The 25524-nt window shown below is 42.8% G+C and overlaps 1 protein-coding gene across 1 annotated transcript in view; it reads left to right on the top strand.

The window, feature by feature from the left end:
• LOC118358326 (bone morphogenetic protein 1-like) overlaps window positions 1–25524 on the top strand; it is a 58470-nt gene that overhangs the window by 16331 nt on the left and 16615 nt on the right. Inside the window, exons 5-7 of the mRNA XM_035736007.2 lie at window positions 612–790; window positions 1014–1119; window positions 12509–12633. Coding sequence (XP_035591900.1) covers window positions 612–790; window positions 1014–1119; window positions 12509–12633 — 410 coding nt within the window. The remainder of the gene's footprint in view (window positions 1–611; window positions 791–1013; window positions 1120–12508; window positions 12634–25524) is intronic.

Genomic DNA, 25524 nt, shown 5'->3' with positions numbered 1-25524 from the left:
TGTATTCGACTTCGGTTGCCTGCTGAATGGTGTTTCCTCCGACACGTTGGTGTGGCTGGCTTCCGTGTTAAGCGAGCAGTGTGTCAAGAAGCCGTGTGGCTTGGTTGGGTCGTGTTTCGGAGGATGCATGGCTCTCAACCTTCGACTCTCCAGAGTCCACACGGGAGTTGCATCGATGGGACAAGACTGTAACTACCAATTCGATATCACGAAATTGGGGAGAAAAAGTGGTAAAAAGTACAAAAAATGAGAGATGCCAGTTGAACCACAAACTGTTGCCGTCAGACCCTGCGTCTCTCTGCAAACAGGGATTCCTTCCCTTGGCTTATTCGTTATTTGTTCACTGCCTCTGGTTTACACTTGCATGTTTGTGGAAGTAAAGCTCTATATCCGGTTTGACACGAAGTTCACAAAGTTCTTGTTACATGATTGATCTGTAGACATAAATGTAGCACTTAGATAGTACCATGGTAAGCAAGATGGCCCCTCTTGCGCTAACACTATCATCTTTGTGTCTTTTATGTAGCCAGTTACCACAGTCTTGGGCACTAGCTTGTTACCCTGCCTGTTGACCTGTCCCTGATCTGTGTTCTGTGTGTTGGAACCTGCAGGTGCTGTTCCTATGTGGGCCGCAGGGGTGGCGGTCCACAGGCCATCTCCATTGGAAAGAACTGTGACAAGTTTGGAATAGTGGTTCATGAGCTTGGCCATGTGATTGGTTTCTGGCACGAGCACACCCGGCCCGACAGAGACGAACATGTCAGCATCATCAGGGACAACATCCAGCCAGGTAAGACAACTGTGTATGGAACAGCCCACTCATCTAACAGGGAGAGATGTCATATGAGATCAGCTTATTTTATGGTTCGATGATGAGACCATCACATGATTCTGTGATGAACATAGTTTTCCCTTTCTAGGTGATAGTCACTCACGTTTGCCATTCAGTTTGCTGGTACAGTATTTGAGGTAGGGGTAGGTTTCAGCTTCTGTTTTCTTGCTTCTATTCACAGGACAGGAGTATAACTTCTTGAAGATGGAGCCAGGGGAGGTGGACTCTATGGGAGAAGTATATGACTTTGACAGCATCATGCACTATGCCAGGAATACATTCTCAAGGTAGGAACTCTGCTAAGTTCCACTTCATACACAGCAGAACAGACATAGAAACCAGTTGCAATCTAGGTCAGAGAGCAGATTCCCAGACTATGTAACTTTTGCTCACTTAATGTTTCTCTCCATATCTGTTGTATGTTACTGCTGGAAGTTTGATCTCTTCGTAGTTGGAGCAGAGTCGGTCAGGACATTTTGTAAGCTGGTTATTGTCATGCAAATGCACGCCTTTGGAACATCCACATTTTTTAAAGTCTAAATAAATCCATTTATTATACAGCATCATTATTTATTTTAAGCAGGTCTAAAGAAACTATTTCAGAAGAACTGAATATTAGTCTGCCTATTGTATGTTATCTGGCTATGCTCCATGCCAAATGCTGTAGGCTTGTTCATTTAGCAGACAAGATATGCTTATAAGTCCTGTGCCATTTTTTTATTTTATATTATACGATTTTAGAAAGGATATTTATACCATTCTGGAGCGTGTGCGCATATGAAGTGGCTATGTTGAGCTTAAAAGTTAGAATTTGAAATAGGTCCTATACGCTAGATTTAGAGTTGCATTAAAAGTATGTGGACACCCCTTCAATTATTGGATTTGGCTATTACATCCGTTGCTGACAAGTGTATAAAATCGAGCACACAGCCATGCAATCTTGGTAAACAAACATTGGCAGTAGAATGGCCTGTACTGAAGAGCTTCGTGACTTTCAACGTGGTACCGTCATAGGATGCCACCTTTCCAACAAGTCAGTTCGTCAAAGTTCTGCCTTGCTAGAGCTGCCCCGGTCAACCATAAATGCTGTTATTGTGAAGTGGAAATGTCTAGGAGCAACAATGGCTCAGCCGCGAAGTGGTAGGCCACACAATATCACAGAACGGGAATGCCGAGTGCTGAAGCGCGTAGCTGTCCTCAGTTGGAACACTCACTACCGAGTTCCAATCTGCCTCTAGAAGCAATGACATCACAAGAACTGTCCGTTTCCATGGCCGAGCAGCCACACTCAAACCTAAGTTCACCATGCGCAATGCCAAGCAGTCCAACGGATGAATCTGGGTTTGGCGAGTGCCAGTAGAACACTACCTGTCCAAATGCATAGTGCCAACTGTAAAGTTTGGTGGAGGAGGAATAATGGTCTGGGGCTGTTTTTCGTGGTTCGGACTAGGCCTGTTAGTTCCATTGAAGGGAAATCTTAACGCTGCAGCATACAGTGACATTCTAGATGATTCTGTGCTTCCAACTTTGTTGCAACAGTTTGGGGAAGGCCCTTTCAGCATGACAATGCCACCGTGCACAAAGCGAGGTCCATACAGAATGTCACGGTTCCTTCCGTAACTGTCATTAACCTCTTGATTCTAGCCATCCCGGATCCGGGATCGTGAATACAGCCTCAAGCTTATTACCATAATGCAACGTTAACTATTCATGAAAATCGCAAATGAAATGAAATAAATATGCTAGCTCTCAAGCTTAGCCTTTTGTTAACACCACTGTCATCTCAGATTTTCAAAATATGCTTTTCAACCATAGCAAAACAAGCATTTGTGTAAGATTATTGATAGCTAGCGTAGCATTTAGCGTAGCATTCAGCATGCAACATTTTCACAAAAACAAGAAAAGCATTCAAATAAAATAATTTACCTTTGAAGAACTTCAGATGTTTTCAATGAGGAGACTCTCAGTTAGATAGCAAATGTTCCGTTTTTCCAAAAATATTATTTGTTTAGGACAAATCGCTCCGTTTTGTTCATCACGTTTAGCTACGAAAAAACCTGTATCCAGTAGTGTAATTATCCCGCAAGCTCATTAGCATAACACAACGTTAACTATTCATGAAAATCGCAAATGAAATGAAATAAATATATTAGCTCTCAAGCTTAGCCTTTTGTTAACAACACTCATCTCAGATTTTCAAAATATGCTTTTCAACCATAGCAAAACAAGCATTTGTGTAACAGTATTGATAGCTAGCGTAGCATTTATCGTTAGCATTCAACAGGCAACATTTTCACAAAAACAAGAAAAGCATTCAAATAAAATAATTTACCTTTGAAGAACTTCGGATGTTTTCAATGAGGAGACTCTCAGTTAGATAGCAAATGTTCAGTTTTCCTGAAAGATTCTTTGTGTAGGAGAAATCGCTCCGTTTTGTTCGTCACGTTTGGCTACCAAAACGAAAATTCAGTCATCAAAACGCCAAACCTTTTTCCAAATGAACTCCATAATATCGACTGAAACATGGTAAACATTGTTTAGAATCAATCCTCAAGGTGGTTTTCACATATCTCTTCGATGATATATCGTTCGTGGAAGTCTCCTCTCTCCTCTGAATCACATGGATGAATGCGTGCAGCTGGAGATTACGCACCAATTTCGACAAAGGACACCGGGCGGACACCTGCTAAATGTAGTCTCTTTTCGCCAATCTTCCAATGATATGCCTACAAACACGTCACAATGCTGCAGACACCTTGGGGAAACGGCAGAACGTGTAGGCTCGTTCAGGGTGCATTCACAGCCATATAAGGAGACAATGGAAAACAGCGCCTCAAAAATGTTGCTAATTTCCTGTTTGAAGTTTCATCTTGGTTTCGCCTGTAGCATCAGTTCTGTGGCACTCACAGATAATATCTTTGCAGTTTTGGAAACGTCAGAGTGTTTTTTTTCCCAAAGCTGTCAATTATATGCATAGTCGACGTTTTTCATCCAAAAATGAAATACTGCCCCCAGAGGTTCAAGAGTTAAGCACACCTGGTCCCCATTCCCATTGATAAGTAATTGTATAAGTGTGCCCTTTGTTCACCATTGTCCTGTCGATTTATTGTTACAATGACCATAGGTCATGTGAGTATCTATCTGTGTTTTGGCTTTCCTGCCACTTGTATTGTGCAGATGATTACGGGTCTCGCCCTGTGTGGCATCACAAGTTGGGCAATAAGGCTCGGTTCACACTTGGCGTTCCAATTCATCCAAAAGGGGTTCGATGGGGTTGAGGTCAGGGCTCTACAGGCCAGTGAAGTTCTTCCATACGGATCTCGACAACCATTTCTGTATCACATTGGTATAAAGGGATCGGGAGACAGGCGCAGGAATGTGTAATAGAGGTTTTTATTGAGGCATTGAACAGTACCATGTGAGATCATTTGTGTACCTCTGAAGGTACAGGTAACTGCCACAATAAAGGAAACACAAACATAAAGTGTTTTAATAGGGTGTTGGGCCACCACGAGCCAGAACAGCTTCAACACCTCAGGACCTTCAGCACCTTGTCATAGATTCTACAAGTGTCTGGAACTTTATTGGAGGGATGTGACAACATTCTTCCATGAGAAATTCCATAATTTGGTGTTTTGTTTATGGTGGTGGAAAACGCTGTCTCAGGTGCCACTCCAGAATCTCCCGTAAGTGTTCAATTGGGTTAAACCTGGTGACTGAGACGGCCATGGCGTATGGTTTACATGTTTCCATACTCATCAAACCGTTCAGTGACCACTCCTTCCCTGTGGATGGGGGTATTGTCATCCTTTGCGGGCATAGCCATGGTAGACAAAATATTTGGCCAAAATATCGGCTTGCCCAGCATTTCTATACATGACCCTAAGCATGATGTGATGTTATTTGCTTAATTAACTCAGGAAGCACACCTGTGTGGAAGCACCTGCTTTGTACTTTGTAGCCCTCAATTACTGAAGTGTTTCCATTATTTTGATAGTTACCTGTACCCCAATAAAGAATACTGTACCCTAACCATACCCTTTTTTAAAGAAGTGTACTATTCAATTATTGATCTGCTGAAATTCTTAGCTTGGGAGGCAGAATCTGAAGAGTTTTAAGTACAGGGAAGCAGGACAAATGTCAATAAACAACACTTGATGGACTTCATGAATGTGTCAGTGCCTTGGCTTTAAGGAAGAACAGCTGCAGAATATATGACTTCTTGAGTGTCTTGACTTTCTCTCTTTCTTCCACAAGTTTATTTTGCCTTGGATCTTTTAACTCTCAACGGTCACCGCTTACATTTTAGCATGCAGTGAGATTCAGATAGGATTTTATTGCTGGTCCTTGTAATGGGATTTCAGAGGATAAAATAGTGTAATCTGGAGTAACATGTCAATAGAGTTGAAAGAGCGGAGTTACAGAGCTTTCCATTTCAATCATGGTACTGTTTCTGATTTACTACGTTTTCCTAGACAGCGCCAACTTTTCGATATTGTATAGCCTCATGTCCACCTTACCCAATCACTCTGTACTCTGAGTAGAGCCTGCCTACCAACCCCCATGTAATACAATGCCTATCTGTTCTTCATAATGGGGTTGAGCATATATCATATTCATTTCTTCCAGGTAGCTTTTCAGATAACTAAGTCTCTCAGTGAGGATGCTGTCCAGTGGCAGCTATGTATTAGAGAGAGGGGGGGGGGGACATTTATGGATAAGGTTTGATTATGTCTACCTTTTGATGAGCTAGCTTTTACCCACAGCCACAGGATGTTCCAATTATCCCTCCCCTGGTTGGCTCCTGCTGCTGGAGTGTAGCAGCAGCCCAGTAAACCTCCACATCCATCCCCAGTTTCAGGTTTAGGTAGAGCAGCTAGCACCAGTGGTCCTGCTGCATCAGGCTGCGTGTCACTTTCATACATCCTGTGAAGTTCCTTGTAAAAGCTCTCCTCTCATAGCGTGAACTGCCTCATTATGCCACATATGGCCGCTTTTGAAGAGGCTTTGATCGTCGTTAGCAACATGATCCCACATACCAGGCAGTTATAGGGTTTTATTCCTGAGGTGTCTGCTGGCTAGCTTCATGGCTCCCAGGTGTTAGTGGGATTTAGGTCAAACACTAATGATCAGATTAACATGTTTAGGTATGGGGAAATGAAGACATAAGCGCCGTAATTTCCCCGACATTGACCTGACAAGCCAAATCTCAGAGTACAGAATCAAACTGATCCTGTTTCCAGGTGCGTTCTGACTGCAGGCTATAGATTTTTGTTTATTTAATTGATCTATTGTGGCATTTGTAATCAAGGCGTCAAAGACGATTTGTGCAGTCTTTAATGGAAGAGTAAGGACGTAAGGAGTGTAATAAATCACATCAGAAAGATGCATTCTTTCCCAGATTTTTTTTCATGGCCGCATAGATGGAAATTGTTAAAGCTTTTGTCTCATATTATCTTACTTTTTCCTCGTACAATTTTTTTTCTGTAGAATGTATGTAAGGATTTAAGGAAAAAATACAGAAAGAAAACTGCTGTCCACTCCATCCAAACTCTCCTAGTGCTGTTGTAGTACATGCTGCTGCCATTTGACAAAAAAAAAAGTATTCTTGGCCTTGAAGTAGGCTTGAAAAGGAGAGCAGTGAACGTGTCATAATCTTAATGATACTCCACCGTGCCAGTTTGTCCGTGGGTGCAAGCTGACCTCTTTCTTCCAGATTCCCTGTCTGACGTATCTGGAACTCTCCAGATGCTGTCCTGTCAGCCCCAGAACGAGACGGTGGTGTTATAGTGGCTGTTTGAGGTTTGGACCAGCCCACCCTCTGACTACTGCATGCTAATTTGGGTTGTGTCCACCCATTCTCTTTTTTTAGGCTGCAGTTCAGCACTGTTACCATTGGATCAAAGCATGGCCAAACAAGTCCACTTGGGACTGAGTTGGAGATTGAGGTGTCATTGTAATTATATACTGAACAATAAATATAAACGCAACATGTAAAGTGTTGGTCCCATGTTTTCATGAGCTGAAATAAAATATATCGCACAAGAAGATAATTTCTCTCAAATTCTGTGTACACATTTGTACATCCCTGTTAGTGAGCATTTCTCCTTTGCCAAGATAATCCCTCCACCTGACATGTGGCATATCATGAAGATGTTTAAACCGCATAATCACTACACAGGTGCACCTTGTGCTGGGGACAATAAAAGTCCACTCTAAAATGTGCAGTTTTGTCACACAACACAATGCCACAGATGTCTCAGGTTTTGAGGGAGTGTGCAAATGGCGTGTTGACTGCAGGAATGTCCACCAGAGCTGTTGCCAGAGAATTTAATGTTTTTCTTTACCATAAGGCGCATCCATCATTGTTAGAGAATATGGAAGTACGTCCAACTGGCCTCACAACTGCAGACCACATGTAACCACGCCAGCCCGGGACCTCCACATCCGGCTTCTTCACCTGCGGAATTGTCTAAGAGCAGCCACCCAGACAGCTGATGAAACCAAATCATTTCTGCACACACGGTCAGAAATCATCTCAGGGAAGCTCATCTATGTGCTCGCTGTCCTCACCGGGGACTTAAACATGACTGCAGTTTGGCGTCGTAACCGACTTCAGTGAGCAAATGCTCACATTCGATGGCCACTGGCACGATGGAGAAGTGTGCTCTTCACGGATGACTCCCGGTTTCAATTGTACCAGGCAGATGACGGCGTCGTGTGGGCGAGCGGTTTGCTATCTCCAATGTTGTGAACAGAGTGCCCCGAGGTGGTGGGGTTATGGTATGAGCAGGCATTGTAATAGGTGCGTGTTGGTGGCAGGGAAGTCAGGCGCAGGAAAACAAACTTGGTATAAACGGAGTCGTTTAATAAGTGCTCATAAAACTCCAAAAACCTAAATATACAGAAAATAATGTAAGAGGGTTAAATACAATAAAACAATCTCCAAGGACATGAGGGGAAACAGAGGGTTAAATACACAACATGTAATTGATGGGATTGGAACCAGGTGTGAAGGAAGACAGACAAAACCAATGGAAAATGAAAAATGGATCAGTGATGGCTAGAAGGTCGGTGACGTCGACCGCCGAACACCGCCCAAACAAGGAGAGGGACCGACTTCAGCGGAAGTCGTGACAGGCATAAGCTACGGACAACGAACACAATTGCATTTGCTCAAGTTTCCGCTTGATAATGCACAGCCCCATGTTGCAAGGATCTGTACACAATTCCTAGAAGCTGAAAATGTCCCATACTCACCAGACATGTCACCCATTTGAGCATGTTTGGGATGCTCTGGATCGACGTGTACGAGAGCGTGTTCCAGCCAATATCCAGCAACTTCACACAGCCATTGAAGAGTGGAACAACATTCCAAAGGCCACAATCAACAGCCTGATCAACTCTATGCAAAGGAGATGTCACACTGCATCACGTGGTCACACCAGACACTGACTGGTTTTCTGATCCACGCCCTTACCTGTTTTTTAAGGTATCTGTGAACAACAGATGAATATCTGTATTCACAGTCATGTGAAATCCATAGATTAGGGCCTACTGAATTTCTTTCAATTGACACATTTTCTTATATGAACTGTAATTCAGTCAAATCTTTGAAATTGTTGCATGTTTTTATATTTTTGTTCGGTGTAGTTTTTATAGTTTGAGATGGATGAAGAAGTGATTGATAGAAAGGATATGGGAGTGTATGTTATTAAAAGTTTGGGGTCACTTAGAAATGTCCTTGTTTTTGAATTAAACACATTTTTATTTTATTTTAAAATAACATGAAATTGATCAGAAATACAGTGTAGACATTGTTGATGTTGTACATGACTATTGTAGCTGGAAACTGCATCATTTTAAAAATGGAATATCTACATAGTTGTACAGAGGCCCATTATAAGCAACCCTCACTTCTGTGTTCCAAGGTATGTGACCAACAGATTCATATCTGTATTCCCAGTCATGTGAAATCCATAGATTAGGGCCTGATTAATTTATTTAAATGGACTGATTTTCTTGTATGAACTGTAACTTTATATTTTTGTTCAGTGTATAATGCATACAAACCCAGCATAAAGGTTTCATATATAATCTTTGTCAGGCAGTGGGCAGTCTATAGGGGATTGCGTGACAATGGGGAGTATCCTGGCACTGAGTTTAACATACCAGTTACATGAGGTTCCCTCCCACAGCCATGTGTGTGTGTGCGTGTGTGATTTGAATTTTGGTCTGTGCAATTCGACCCAAATTTTCCCAAACAATATGTGAAACTGTTTAGCGGTACAGACAGCGGTACCAGTGATTGTTATTCAAATTTAATGCCCCTTTCCCAATTGCAGGAAGAAATTTGATAGGCCCCAGCTCTCCAATGTGACTGTAACGTGAGTCTGGGCACACGCAAAACGAGTGAAAGCTGGAGGAGAGGGAGGCCAGACCAGACCAGCCCGTAATCATTACTACACAGCTCTCTGATATGAGAACCAGCTGTTGGCTGTCCTTTTGTTCTTATTTTTCTGCCCTCTTTTTCACTGAGCCTGGACCTATCCGCCTCCTATTGCAGCCTCCTATTGCAGCCTCGCTGTCTGGACCTCGTCCCAAATAAACTGCCATGCGCTCGTGGCAACCAAATTTTGGGAAGCCGGGAGGCTAAGATTGGATACAAACACTGCCAGGCCACTGCACAGAATGGGCTGTCTGGCTCTTTATTTTCTAACTGTACAGACAGAATGAAGTAGGTTTATGATTGTTGATGCTCCCTGCTTTGTTGTCATTTCACCACTCTGAGCATTCCTATTTTCCCTGAATATAGCCGTATACCATTATTTTACTGTTTAGAGAGACAATTTTTTTCATTGTGGATTGTATCGAGAGTGTGGTCAGTGTTTTTCAGAGATCCTTATTAGGGGACAAGGTGCTCCTGTTAGCTTTTCTCAAGTCACTGAGGTTTGTGATCCGGTTTACACTTCCCCTGCATGCTGATTGGCTGATGTACCTGTCCCAATGTCTCCCTTTGTTTCCCCATTATTAGCCTGTGTGTTTGCACAACGTTTTTACTGTAAATCACCGTGGGAAACCAGGGCCTTTGCTGAGATTGTTGTTGGAAAGATTTCATGGGCAGCCCTCATGTTTTGAAGTGTCCTCCTGGGGACAAGTAAGGCAGCTCCCCATGCTTTTTGTCTGGGGCATGTTACCCAACCCTGGGCTTTATCCGCCCCCCTACGCTGGGGACATTTTTAAGGCCTGGTGCATGGAGCAGAGCCAACTCAAATAAAGACCTTCCAGTGTGCCCTTTGTCTACTCTGACACCGGCTACAGTGGCGTTGTTCACCGGCAGGCAGGCAGGCAGACAGGCAGGCAGTGCTTCAACTGTTAGCTCAGGCTGTTCTGTTTGCACATGCCTGGCATTGATGGGCACGTCACCATGGGAACGGCCAGGGAGAAGGCCTTTGCTCGCCATTGCAGAGAGAGAAAAGGAGATGATAAACTAGCAAAGTGTCAAGTGAGAAAGTGGTGTGAAAACGTCTGTTTTTTCGGCATCAACTGTTCCTTTTCAAGGCAAACGCAAGCCACCATGGTGTGAGTTTTGTACTTCTTTGTAATTGTTCTTGTTCCTTTTGACTTTTAATCCTTATGCTAAATGTTGTTGTCCATACAACAAACCAATCCATTTTGATACTTTCCCATAGAGATGTCAGAGGAGGGCTTTTGTTTGCAGTGTTGGACTTTTTGTTCTGTACAGATGGAAGTAGTACAGCACACATGATGAGGTCAGTGTGAGTTCAGTTCTGACACTCAGACCTGTCTGAACTACATTCCTACAGCCTTAGAGGGGACCACTGACCAGGAACAGTCCATTACTTAATTATTATATAATAATATTAGAAGTTAAGCACTTAGTTATTTGAGCTTTTTTTGTATTTTACCCCCTTTTTCTCCCAATTTCAATTGGTCGTGTCTCATCACTGCAACTCCCCAATGGGCTCGGGAGAGGTGAAGGTCGAGTCATGCGCCCTCTGAAACATAACCCGCCAAACCATGCACATTAACACCCAGCTGCTTAACCCAGAAGCCAGCTGCACCAATGTGTCGGAGGAAACAATGTTCAACTGAAGACTGAAGTCAGCCTGCAGCCGCCCGGCCAGCCACAAGGAGTCGCTAGAGTGCGATGAACCAAGAAACCAAACCATAGTGAGGACACTGAGAACCAATCAGTGGGCAGCACGACTTGGCATCACACTCTGTCCACTCTCTCAACTGGCAGAATGTTCCAGTGTGTATTTGGTGGTGTCTCGGCACCATATTCCAAACACAATAACCGTGTTTAAGATGGGGGGACATTTTGTACATATTTTCTCATATGTTCGTTCATACATGTGTGAATTCAAAGGCTTATACATATCTTTATTATTATTTGAGTTGTTATTTCCACATCTTCACCTTTTTAAATGCATCCCTTTCTGATCCAGAGAGAGTGAAACAGGGATTATATGGCCTCTAAGCCCCTTGTCTGCCCCCATACAGTAGATCTCAATCCTTGGCTCTAGCCCTACTGTCAGGTCGCCAGACTCACACAGGCAAAGCTGTGGCCTGATGCTTCCATAAGTTTCAGCGTCCTCAGTAGACCCCTGAATAATGCCTTCTGTCAGTGTTAATGGCAGCAGTTTAGCTGCTGGTTGATGGATCTTTAGGCTTCACCAGAGTCCTCTGAGTGAACATATTTTCTGAGTGTGTGCAGTGGTGGAAAAAGTACCCAATTGTCATTCTTGACTAAATGTAAAGATACCTTTTTAATAGAAAATGACCAAAGTGAAAGTCACCCAGTAAAATGCTACTTGAGTAAAAGTCTAAAAGTAGGGCCTCCCGAGTGGCGCAGTGGTCTGCATCTCAGTGCTAGCTGTGCCACTAGAGATTCTGGGTTCGAATCCAGGCTCTGTCGCAGCCGGCCGAGACTGGGAGCCCCATGGGGCGGCGCACAATTGGCCCAGCGTCGTCCGGGTTGTGGAAGGGTTTGGCCGGCAGGGATATCCTTGTCCCATCGCGCACTAAAGACTCTTGTGGCGGGCCGGGCGCAGTGCACACTGACAATCGCCAGGTGTATGGTGTTTCCTCTGACACATTGGTGGCTGGCTTCCGGGTTAAATGGGCATTGGGTCAAGAAGCAGTGTGGCTTGGTTGGGTTGTGTTTCGGAGGACGCATGGCTCTCGACCTTCGCCTCTCCCGAGTCCGTACGGTATTTGCAGCAATGAGACAAGACTGTAACTACCAATTGGATACCACAAAATTTGGGTGAAAATACAAAAAAATACTAATAAAAAAACCTCAAATAAAGTAAAAGTATAAATAATTTCACATTCCTTATATTAAAGCAAACCAGAAAGCACAATTTTCTTGTTTTTTCATTTAAGGATAGCGAGTACTTTTGGGTGTCAGGGAAAATGTATGGAGTAAAAAGTACATTATTCTTATTTAGGAATGTAGGAATATAGGAAGTAAAATTTGTCATAAAGTAAATTACAGATACCCCAAAAACTGCTTAAGTAGTACTTCAAAGTATTTTTACTTAAGTACTTTACACCAATGTATGTGTGTGCGCGCCAGTGTGTATGTGTGAGTGCCTTCTTGGTTTTGTTGTTTTGATCTAACCGCAGTCTCTTCTCCTTGAAATGCAGAGGAATCTTCTTGGACACAATTCTGCCACGCTATGATGTCAATGGAGTGAGACCGCCGATTGGCCAGAGGACAAGGCTAAGCAAAGGGGATATCACACAGGCACGCAAACTCTACAAGTGTTCCAGTAAGAACAGCACAATATTTGTAAACAATATTTTGAATGAGTTCAACATACATGTTGGTGTAGAGTTGATACATACCATATGGTAGATATTAAACAATAGGCTTATGAAGTTGAGATAATATTGCATAATGGATATAATATAGTGCTTGCTTTAGCTTACTGCTGGGAGTGTGATTGTATTTTTTTTCGTGTCTCATCACAGAGTGAATACTGAAAACACTTTGTTTTCTGAGGTCTTTTACTGTACATTGGATGGAGAAAGATGAGCATTTACCATTGATGTGGCGTGGTTCCCTGGCAGTGGAGGCTGCTGGGGGGAGGACGACTCATAATAATGGCTGGAATGGAGTTAATGGAATGGCATGAAAACCTGGTTTTCATGGGTTTGATACCATTCCATTATACTCCATTCCAGCCATTATTATGAGCCGTTCTTCCCTCGGCAGCCTCCACTGTTCCCTGGCTATGGTTGCTGTGACTTCCCCGGGCCAGGAGAAGGAGTGTAAACAGTGCCCTGGGACAGGAAGTTTGTCATCACTCTTTCCCAGATAGACCCAAAAGAACAGCTGGTTTCAAGAGGGCAATGACTAGAATGATGGCTAGGAATCAACACTCTGTTCTTAGGATCCAGAGATCACGACATTTACAATGTAAACTGAATACACACAGTTTAAGTCGGAAGTTTATAGACACTTTAGCAAAATATATATTTAAACTCAGTTTTTCACAATTCCTGACATTTAATCCTAGTAAAAATTCCCTTTCTTAGGTCAGTTAGGATCACCGCTTTATTTTAAGAATGTGAAATGGTGGAGAATGATTTATTTAAACTTTTTATTTATTTCATCACATTGCCAGTGGGTCAGAAGTTTACATACACTCAATTCGTATTTGGTAGCATTGCCTATAAATGGCTTAACTTGGGTCAAACGTTTTGGGTAGCCTTCCACAAGCTTCCCACAATAAGTTGGGTGAATTTTGGCCCATTCCTCCTGGCAGAGCTGGTGTAACTGAATCAGATTTGTAGGCCTCCTTGCTCACACAAGCTTTTTCAGTTCTGCCCACACATTTTCTATAGGATTGAGGTCAGGGCTTTGTGATGGCCACTCCAATACCTTGACTTTGTTGTCCTTAAGCCATTTTGCCACCACTTTGGAAGTATGCTTGGAGTCATTATCTATTTGGAAGACCCATTTGCGACCAAGCTTTAACTTCCTGGCTGTCTTGAGATGTTGCTTCAATATATCCATATAATTGTCCTCCTCATGATGCCATCTATTTTGTGAAGTGCACCAGTCCCTCCTGCAGCAAAGCAACCCCACAACATGATGCTGCCACCTCCGTGCTTCACAGTTGGGATGGTGTTCTTCGGCTTGCAAGCATCCCCCCTTTTCCTCGAAACATAACGATGTTCATTATGGCGAAACAGTTCTATTTTTGTTTCATTAGACCAGAGGACATTTCTCCAAGAAGTACGATCTTTGTCCTCATGTGCAGTTGCAAACCGTAGTCTGGCTTTTCTATGGCGGTTTTGGAGCAGTGGCTTCTTCCTGGCTGAACGGCCTTTCAGGTTATGTCGATATAGGACTTGTTTTACTGTGGATATAGATACTTTTGCACCTGTTTCCTCCAGCATCTTCACAAGGTCATTTGCTGCTGTTCTGGGATTGATTTGCACTTTTCACACCAAAGTATGTTCATCTCTCCTTCCTGAGCGGTATGACGGCTGCATGGTCCCATGGTGTTTATACTTGCATACTATTGTTTTTACAAATGAACGTGGTACCTTCAGGCATTTGGAAATTGCTCCCAGGGATGAACCAGACTTGTGGAGGTCTACACATTTTGTGCTGATTTCTTTTGATTTTCCCATGATGTCAAGCAAAGAGGCACTGAAAGTTGAAGGCCTTGAAATACATCCACAGGTACACCTCCAATTGACTCAAATTATGTCAATTAGCCTATCAAAGCTTCTAAAGCCATGACATAATTTTCTGGCATTTTCCAAGCTGTTTAAAGGCACAGTCGACTTAGTGTATGTAATCTTCTGACCCACTGGAATTGTGATACAGTGAATTATAAGTGAAATAATCTGTCTGTAAACAATTGTTGGAAAAATGACTTGTGTCATGCACAAAGTAGATGTCTTAACCGACTTGCCAAAACTATAGTTTGTTAACAAGAAATTTGTGGAGTGGTTGAAAAACAAGTGTTAATGACTCCAACCTAAGTTTATGTAAACTTCCGACTTCAACTGTACATGTAGGTGTTGGCCACTAAAACAAACCCTCCTGGCGCTTTACTAGTAGTTCCGTTGGTCTTTAGAAATCCTTTTTTGAAGGCTGAACGGACAAAAACATTCACAAGTTTGAAATAGTCATTAAAAAATAAAGGTGATGTCAGTGTGTTAATTGTGGCTCAGAGAGGGACAACGGGGTTTGTCAGAACCACATTAAAGCTCAGTGAATAAACAGCATACTGCTGACCAGAACTGGACCGCTGAATGTGGTTTTATTTGGGGCAATCATCCGTCTTGACCATAGATGGTTCAGAGGGGTGGGGCTGGTTGAATGGGTGTGTTATGTGTCTTTCCCAGTGATTAACTCCGTCTCAGTGGAACAGGAGAGAGTAGATGATGTGGCGCACAGGGGATGCAGCTAGGAGGGAGTCTGTCTGTTTTCCTGGTGCGGTGGATCCTCATTCATACAGCATTCCTGGGAGCATTTGTCATATCCCAGTGTGCTTGTTAATGGTTTAATATCAGCATACTTTATTAGACAGATCTCTCGCCTCCTCTTTATATGCTCACACAGGTTTGGAGGGAGTCAATGAACGGTAACTGTTGGGGGAGATATTTCTTTCTCCCACTGAAAGAAAAATAATCTAGGTTAGATTACTCATTGGTTATTACTGCATTGTCGGAACTAGAAGCACAAGCATTTCGCTACACTCGCATTAACATCTGCTAACCATGTGTATGTGACAAATAAAATGTGATTTGATTTGAAGCAGAGGAAGGTGAAGTGAGCAGGGAAGTAATATCTGAGGTTTGTGTCCTAGAGAGACAGTACTTATATGCTTTTTCCTCTCCGCTGTTGATCATTGAGTAGAAAGCTTCCAAGGTCTGTTCAGTTCCCCTAGAGCCAGTTTTTCACAAACATTTTATAGTCCTGTACCCCTTCAAACATTCAACCTCCAGCTGCGTACCCCCTCTCGCACCACGTTCAGCGCGCTCTCAAATGTTGTTTTTAGCCATCATTGTAAGCCTTCCACACACACATTATACGATACATTTGTTAAACATAAGAAAGAGTGAGTTTTTGTCACAACCTGGCTTGTGTGAAGTGACAAAGAGCTCTTATAGGACCAGGGCACAAATAATAATACAGTGCCTTGCAAAAGTATTCGGCCCCCTTGAACTTTGCGACCTTTTGCCACATTTCAGGCTTCAAACATAAAGATATAAAACTGTATTTTTTTGTGAAGAATCAACAACAAGTGGGACACAATCATGAAGTGGAACGACATTTATTGGATATTTCAAACTTTTTTAACAAATCAAAAACTGAAAAATTGGGCGTGCAAAATTATTCAGCCCCCTTAAGTTAATACTTTATAGCGCCACCTTTTGCTGCGATTACAGCTGTAAGTCGCTTGGGGTATGTCTCTATCAGTTTTGCATATCGAGAGACTGAATTTTTTCGCCATTCCTCCTTGCAAAACAGCTCGAGCTCAGTGAGGTTGGATGGAGAGCATTTGTGAACAGCAGTTTTCAGTTCTTTCCACAGATTCTCGATTGGATTCAGGTCTGGACTTTGACTTGGCCATTCTAACACCATGTTTATTTTTGAACCATTCCATTGTAGATTTTGCTTTATGTTTTGGATCATTGTCTTGTTGGAAGACAAATCTCCGTCCCAGTCTCAGGTCTTTTGCAGACTCCATCAGGTTTTCTTCCAGAATGGTCCTGTATTTGGCTCCATCCATCTTCCTATCCATTTTAACCATCTTCCCTGTCCCTGCTGAAGAAAAGAAGGCCCAAACCATGATGCTGCCACCACCATGTTTGACAGTGGGGATGGTGTGTTCAGGGTGATGAGCTGTGTTGCTTTTACGCCAAACATAACATTTTGCATTGTTGCCAAAAAGTTCAATTTTGGTTTCATCTGACCAGAGCACCTTCTTCCACATGTTTGGTGTGTCTCCCAGGTGGCTTGTGGCAAACTTTAAACAACACTTTTTATGGATATCTTTAAGAAATGGCTTTCTTCTTGCCACTCTTACATAAAGGCCAGATTTGTGCTATATATGACTGATTGTTGTCCTATGGACAGAGTGTCCCACCTCAGCTGTAGATCTCTGCAGTTCATCCAGAGTGATCATGGGCCTCTTGGCTGCATCTCTGATCAGTCTTCTCCTTGTATGAGCTGAAAGTTTAGAGGGACGGCCAGGTCTTGGTAGATTTGCAGTGGTCTGATACTCCTTCCATTTCAATATTATCGCTTGCACAGTGCTCCTTGGGATGTTTAAAGCTTGGGAAATCTTTTTGTATCCAAATCCGGCTTTAAACTTCTTCACAACAGTATCTCGGACCTGCCTGGTGTGTTCCTTGTTCTTTATGATGCTCTCTGCGCTTTTAACGGACCTCTGAGACTATCACAGTGCAGGTGCATTTATACGGAGACTTGATTACACACAGGTGGATTGTATTTATCATCATTAGTCATTTAGGTCAACATTGGATCATTCAGAGATCCTCACTGAACTTCTGGAGAGAGTTTGCTGCACTGAAAGTAAAGGGGCTGAATAATTTTGCACGCCCAATTTTTCAGGTTTTGATTTGTTAAAAAAGTTTGAAATATCCAATAAATGTCGTTCCACTTCATGATTGTGTCCCACTTGTTGTTGATTCTTCACAAAAAATACAGTTTTATCTCTTTGTTTGAAGCCTGAAATGTGGCAAAAGGTCGCAAAGTTCAAGGAGGCCGAATACATTCGCAAAGCACTGTATAATAATAATCAATCATTTTGCTCTTTATTTAACCATCTTACATATAAAACCTTATTTGTTCACTGAAAATTGTGAGTAACTCACCACAGGTTAATGAGAAGGGTGTGAATAACTCACCACAGGTTAATGAGAAGGGTGTGCTTGAAAGGATGCACATAACTCTGCAGTGTTGGGCTGTATTGGAGAGAGTCTCAGTCTTAAATGATTTCCCACACACAGTCTGTGCCTGTATTTAGTTTTCATTCTAGTGAGGGCCGAGAATCCACTCTCACATAGACACGTAGTTGCAAAGGGCATCAGTGTCTTAACGGCGTGATTTGCCAAGGCAGGATACTCTGAGCGCAGCCCAATCCAGAAATCTGACAGTGGCTTCTGATTAAATTACATTTTCACAGAAGCACTGTTGCAATTTCGATGAAGCTCTTTTGTTCAGATCTCGGTAAGTGGACTGGAGGCAGGGCATGAAAAGGATAACAAATCCAGTTGTTTGTGTCGTCCGTTTCGGGAAAGTACCTGCGTAATTGCGCACCCAACCTATTCGGAGGTTGACATACACTTAGGTCGGAGTCACTAAAATTCGTTTTTCAACCACTCCACAAATTTCTTGTTAACAAACTATAGTTTTAGCAAGTCGGTTAGGACATCTACTTTGTGCATGAAAAAAGTCATTTTTCCAACAATTGTTTTCAGACAGATTATTTCACTTTTAATTCACTGTATCACAATTCCAGTGTGTCAGAAGTTTACATATACTTAGTTGACTGTGCCTTCTAAACAGCTTGGAAAATTCCAGAAAATTATGTCATGGCTTTAGAAGCTTCTGATAGACTAATTGGCATAATTTGAGTCAATTGGAGGTGTACCTGTGGATGTATTTCAAGGCCTACCTTCAAACTCAGTGCCTCTTTGCTTGACATCATGGGAAAATCAAAAGAAATCAGCCAAGACCTTAGAAAAAACGTTGTAAACCTCCAAGTTTGATTCATCCTTGGGAGCCATTTCCAAATGCCTGAAGGTACCACGTCCATCTGTACCAACAATAGTACGCAAGTATAAACGCAATGGGACCACGCAGCCGTCATAACGCTCTGGAAGATGACACGTTCTGTCTCTTAGAGTAGAATGTACTTCCGTGTGAAAAATGCAAATCAATCCCAGAACAACAGCAAAGGACCTTGTGAAGCTGCTGGAGGAAACGGGTATAAAAGTATATATACACAGTAAAATGAGTCCTATATCGACATAACCTGAAAGGTCGCTCAGCCAGGAAGAAGCCACTGCTCCAAAACTGCCATTAAAAAAGCCAGACTACGGTTTGCAACTGCACATGCAGACAAAGATCGTACTTCTTGGAGAAATGTCCTCTGGTCTGATGAAACAAAAATGTAACTGTTTGGCCATAATGACCATCGTTATATTTGGAGGAAAAAGGGGGAGACTTGCAAGCCGAAGAACACCATCCCAACTGTGAAGCATGAGGGTGGCAGCATCATGTTGTGGGGGTGTTTTTCTGCAGGAGGGACTGGTGCACTTCACAAAATAAATGGCATCATGAGGAGGAAAATATATGTGGATATATTGAAGCAACATCTCAAGACAGCAGTCAGGAAGTTAAAGCTTGGTCGCAAATGGGTCTTCCGAATAGATAATGACCCCAAGCATACTTCCAAAGCTGTGGCAAAATGGCTTAATGAAAAATGGATTAATTTCAATAAGCATTTCTCTACGGCTGGCCATGCTTTCCTCCTGGCTATCCCAACCACGGCCAACGGCTCCGCACCCCCCGCAGCTACCTGCCCAAGCCTGCCCAGCTTCTCCTTCACCCAAATCCAGATAGCTGATGTTCTGAAAGATCTGCAAACCTAGACCCGTACAAATCAGCTAGGCTAGACAATCTGGACCCTCTCTTTCTAAAATGATCCGCTGCCATTGTTGCAACCCCTATTACCAGTCTGTTCAACCTCTTTTGTATCGTCCGAGATCCCTAAAGATTGGAAAGCTGCCGCGGTCATCCCCCTCTTCAAAGGGGGTGACACTCTAGACCCAAACTGTTATAGACCTATATCCATCCTGCCCTGCCTTTCTAAAGTCTTCGGCTTTAAACAGATCACTGACCATTTTGAATCCCACCGTTCCTTCTCCGCTGTGCAATCCGTTTTTCGAGCCCGTCACGGGTGTACCTCGGCCACGCTCAAGGTACTAAAAAATATCATAACCGCCATCGATAAAAGACAGTACTGTGCAGCCGTCTTCATCGACCTGGCCAAGGCTTTCGACTCTGTCAATCACCATATTCTTATCGGCAGACTCAACAGCCTTAGCTTCTCAAATGACTGCCTCGCCTGGTTTACCAACTTCTCAGACAGAGTTCCGTGTGTCAAATCAGAGGGCCTGTTGTCCGGACCTCTGGCAGTCTCTGTGAGGGTTGCATAGGGTTCAATTCTCGGGCCGACTCTTTTCTCTGTATATATCAACAATGTCGCTCTTGCTGTGGGTGATTCCCTGATCCACCTCTACTCAGACGACAACATTCTGTATACATCTGGCCCTTCTTTGGACACTGTGCTAACTAACCTCCAGGTGAGCTTCAATGCCATACAACACTGCTCTTAAACGCTAGTAAAACCAAATGCATGCTTTTCAACCATTCGCTGCCCGCACCTGCCCGACTAGCATCACTAATGTGGACGGTTCTGACTTTGAATATGTGGACAACTACAAATAACTAGGTGTCTGCCTAGACTGTAAACTCTCCTTCCAGACTCATATTAAACATCTCCAATCTAAAATAAAATCTAGAATCGGCTTCCTATTTCGCAACAAAACCTCCTTCACTCACATAGCCAAACATATCCTCGTAAAACTGACTATCCTACCGATTATCGACTTTGACGATGTCATTTACAAAATAGCTTCTAATGCTCTACTCATTAAACTGGAAGGCAGTATATCACAGTGCCACCCGTTTTGTCACCAAAGCCCCTTATACCACCCACCACTGCGACCTGTGTGCTCTAGTCGGCTGGCCCTCGCTACATATTCGTCGCCAGACCCACTGGCTCCAGGTCATCTATAAGTTTATGCTAGGTAAAGCTCCGCCTTATCTCAGCTCACTGGTCATGATAACAACACCTACCCGTAGCACGCGCTACAGCAGGTATATCTCACTGATCATCTCCAAAGCCAACACCTCGTTTGGCCGCCTTTCGTTCCAGTTCTCTGCTGCCAATGACTGGAACGAATTGCAAAAATCGCTGAAGCTGGAGACTTATATTCCCCTCACTAACTTTATAGATCAGCTATCTGAGCAGCTAACCGATCGCTGCAGCTGTACATAGCCCATCTGTAAATAGCCCACCCAATCTACCTACCTCATCCCCGTATTGTTTTTATTTACTTTTCTGCTCTTTTGCACACCAGTATTTCTAATTGCACATCATCTGCTCATCTATCACTCCAGTGTTCATTTGCTAAATTGTAATTACTTCGCTACTATGGCCTATTTATTGCCTTACCTCCTCACGCCATTTGCACACACTGTATATAGACTTTCTTTTAAAAATTGTGTTATTGACTGTACGCTTGTTTATTCCATGTGTAACTCTGTGTTGTTGTAGGTGTCGCAATGCTTTGCTTTATCTTGGCCAGGTCGCAGTTGTAAATGAGAACTTGTTCTCAACTAGCATACTAGCATACCTGGTTAAATAAAGGTGAAAAAATAAATAACTCAATCCTATCGAAAATATCAGTTTCAGTTTCACCAGCTCTGTCAGAAGGAATGGGCCGAAATTCACCCAACATATTGTGGGAAGCTTGTGGAAGGCTACCCAAAACGTTTGACCCAAGTTTTAAACAAATTTAAGGCAATGCTACCAAATACTGAGTGTATGTAAACTATTATTCTGACATTTCACCTTCTTAAAATAAAGTGGTGATCCTAATTTTTACTAGGATTAAAAGTCAGGGATTGTGAAAAACTGAGTTTAAATGTATTTGGCTAAAGTGTACATAAACTTCCGACTTCGACTGTATATCACATTTGACACTGTCTGTAAGCTTGAGTTCATTTGCACACAAAACAATCATAAAATGATGACAAGACCTGATGATGACAGTGAGAGGACGTTTCTTTTTTTGCTGAGTTTATATAAAATTTACAGTGCATCCGGAAAGTATTCAGACCCCTAGACTCTTTCCACATGTTGTTAAGTTACAGCCTTATTATAAAATGGATTAGATTAAAACAAATTCATCATCAATCTACAGACAATACCCTATAATGACAATACCCTATAACAAGCAAAAACAGGTTTTTCGACATTTTTGCAAATGTATAGTAAAAAAGGTTTTAAAACTTATTTACAGAAGTGTTCAGACCCTTTGCTATGAGTCTCGAAATTGAGCTCAGGTGCATCCTGTTTCCATTGATAATCCTCGATGTGTCTACAACTTGGTTGGACATGATTTGGAAAGGCACACACCCACTCGGTAGCACACCATATAAGACGCTTCTAGCCCCTTCTTATTAATGTTATCTCTTGCTTTTATACATGTCTTACTACTCAAAAGTCATCTTATTTTTCAAATGGGTATGTTTTCTTTCTAAATGTCTGCACAAGAGTGAAGGTGTCATCAAGTTGTTAGATAGTACTTTTGCACATATAACACATTGTGGCTGAGGAAAGGCACTACTCCCAATGTAAGTGAAGCCCAAATCAATGTTGTTCTCATCATATTTGCGTCTCTTCGATGGTCCAACGTCCCTGTCTGTTGTTCGGTGTTTTCCCTGGTAAAGGGGCAGTAGCTCTTCGGCTGCATCAGATCCACAACTGTCAGTGTCCATGCTAGCTGGGCTAACAACAAATGTAGAATTACTGATGCTAGCATTAGATGTACTCGTGGAAGCAGAACAACTTGTGTCATTGACAGCTGCAGGTGTAGTATGTGTCTCTATGGACACGGGCCTTACTAAATGGACTGTTTGAAAATGTGAAGAAATTACATTTTTAATATTTTATTGTATTTTTAAATGTGAATCACATTTTTATTTGGCATGACCCCAATTGCATTGCGCGTACCCCAGTATGGGAATACTTGCCCTAGAGCACTGTCCCCCAAAGCCATGCGTGCTGGTTGGAATGAACCCCTGTAGCACAGTTGGTTTAGCCAGTTGTCCATGGGGAGGCTTGACTACCAGAATGTACATTATGTATTACGTCTCCCAGAGGGTTGGGTTATTCATAGTAAGCCAGGTTTATTTTGAGACAATGTACAGAGGATGTGTCTCATACTGTTTTCTGCTATCGCTTCTCATCATCTGGAAGAGGTTGAATATCATCACGATCAGCAGATGTGCCTCTGAACATGAAAGAGTTGCCCTCCTCTTAAGATTCAGGATTATACAGTGCCTAAACAAAGTATTCATACCCCTTATTCCACATTTTGTTTTGTTACAGCCTGAATTCAAAATGGAGTAAAAATAATAATAATTCTCACCCTTCTACACACATTACCCCATAATGACGAAGTTAAAACATGTTTTTAGGAAGTTTTAGCAAATGTATTGAAAATGAAATACAGAAATATATAATTTGTATAAGTATTCACACAAAGGTGAATCTGCCTCCCAGTGTCTGCTGGAAAGCAGACTGAACCAGGTTTTCCTCTAGGATTTTGCCTGTGCTTGTAGCTGTATTCCATTTCCTTTTATTATGAAACACTCCCTAGTCCTTGTCGATGACAAGCATACCCATAACATGATGTAGCCACCACCATGCTTGAAAATATGAAGTGTGGTAGTCAGTTATGTGTTGTGTTGGATTTGCCCCAAACACAACATTTTGTATTTGGGACATAAAGTTAATTTCTAGGCCACATGTTTTGCAGTTTTACTTTAGTGTCTTATTGTAAACCGGATGCATGTTTTGGAATATTTTTATTCTGTACAGGCTTCTTTCTTTTCAATATGTCATCTAGGTTAATATTATGGTAGCTACAATGTTGATCTATCCTCACTTTCCTCCTTTCACAGCGATTAAACTCTGTAACTGTTTTAAAGTCACCAAACAAGAAACCACTCACCCAGAGGTGGCGCTCCTAGTGGCCGGAGACTTTAATGCAGGGAAACTTAAATCAGTTCTACCAAATTTCCATCAACATGTTAAATGTGCAACCAGGGGGAAATAAATTCAAAATCACCGGTACTCCACACACAGAGATGCGTACAAAGCTCTCCCTCGCCCTCCATTTGGTAAATCCGACCACAACTCCATCCTTCTGGTCCCTGCTTACAAGCAAAAATTAAAGCAGGAAGCACCGGTGACTCGGTCAATAAAAAAGTGGTCAGATGAAGCAGATGCTAAACTACAGGACTGTTTTGCTATCACACACTGGAACATGTTCCAGGATTCTTCCAATGGCATTGAGGAGTACACCACATCAGTCACTGACTTTATCAATAAGTGCATTGAGGATGTCGTCCCCACAGTGACTGTATGTACATACCCCTCACCAGAAACCATGGATTACAGGCAACATTCGCACTGAGCTAAAGGGTAGAGCTGCCACTTTTAAGGTGCAGGACTCTAACCCGGAAGCTTACAAGAAATCCTGCTATGCCCTGTGATGAACCATCAAACAGGCAAAGCATCAATACAGGACTAAGACTGAATCATACAACACCGGCTCCGACGCTCGTCTTATGTGACAGGGCTTTCAACCTATTACAGACTACAAAGGGAAGCACAGCTGCGAGCCACGCAGTGACACGAGCCTACCAGATGAGCTAAATCACTTCTATACTCGCTTCGAGGCAAGAAACACAGAGGCATGCACGAGAGCATCAGCTGTTCCCGGACGACTGTGTGATCACGCTCTCCATAGTCAACGTGAGTAAGACCTTTAAACAGGTCAACATACACAGGGCCAGACAGATTACCAGGACGTGTGCTCCGGGAATAATGCTGACCAACCGGCAGGTGTCTTCACTGACATTTTCAACATGGCCCTGATTGAGTCTGTAATACCAACATGGTTCAAGCAGACCACCATAGTCCCTGTGCCCAAGAACACAAAGGCAACCTGCCTAAATGACACAGACCCAGAGCACTCACGTCTGTAGCCATAAAGTGCTTTGAAAGGTTGGTAATGGCTCACATCAACACCATTATCCCAGAAACCCTAGACCCACCACAATTTGCATAACACCCAAACAGATCCACAGATGATGCAATCTCTATTGCACTCCACACTGCCATTTCCCACCTGGACAAAAGGAACACCTATGTGAGAATGCTGTTCATTGACTACAGCTCAGCTTTCAACACCATAGTACCCTCAAAGCTCATCACTAAGCTAAGGGGCGGCAGGGTAGCCTAGTGGTTAGACTAGTAGACTAGACTTTTGGACTAGTAACCGGAAGGCTGCAAGTTCAAACCCCCGAGCTGACAAGGTACAAATCTGTCGTTCGGCAAGTCAGTTAAGAACAAATTCTTATTTTCAATGACGGCCTGTTAACAGGCAGTTAACCCACTGTTCCTAGGCCGTCATTGAAAATAAGAATTTGTTCTTAACTGACTTGCCTGGCTAAATAAAGGTTAAATAAAAATAAAAATAAAAGGATCCTGGGACTAAACCACTCCCCTCTGCAACTGTATCCTGAACTTCCTGACGGGCCGCCCCCAGGTGGTGAAGGTAGGTAGCAACACATCTGCCACGCTTATCCTCAACACTGGAGCTCCCCAGGGGTGCGAGCTCAGTCCCCTCCTGTACTCTCTGTCCACCCACGACTGCATGGCCAGGCATAACTCCAACACCATTAAGTTTGCAGACGACACAACAGTGGCCTGATCACCGACAAAGACGAGACAGCCTATAGGGAG

This window comes from Oncorhynchus keta, chromosome 25 (assembly GCF_023373465.1).
Source record: "Oncorhynchus keta strain PuntledgeMale-10-30-2019 chromosome 25, Oket_V2, whole genome shotgun sequence".
In the NCBI taxonomy this organism is placed as follows: domain Eukaryota; kingdom Metazoa; phylum Chordata; class Actinopteri; order Salmoniformes; family Salmonidae; genus Oncorhynchus; species Oncorhynchus keta.
Note: the sequence above shows the minus strand (reverse complement) of the source record. Positions and strands in the feature narration are given on the sequence as shown.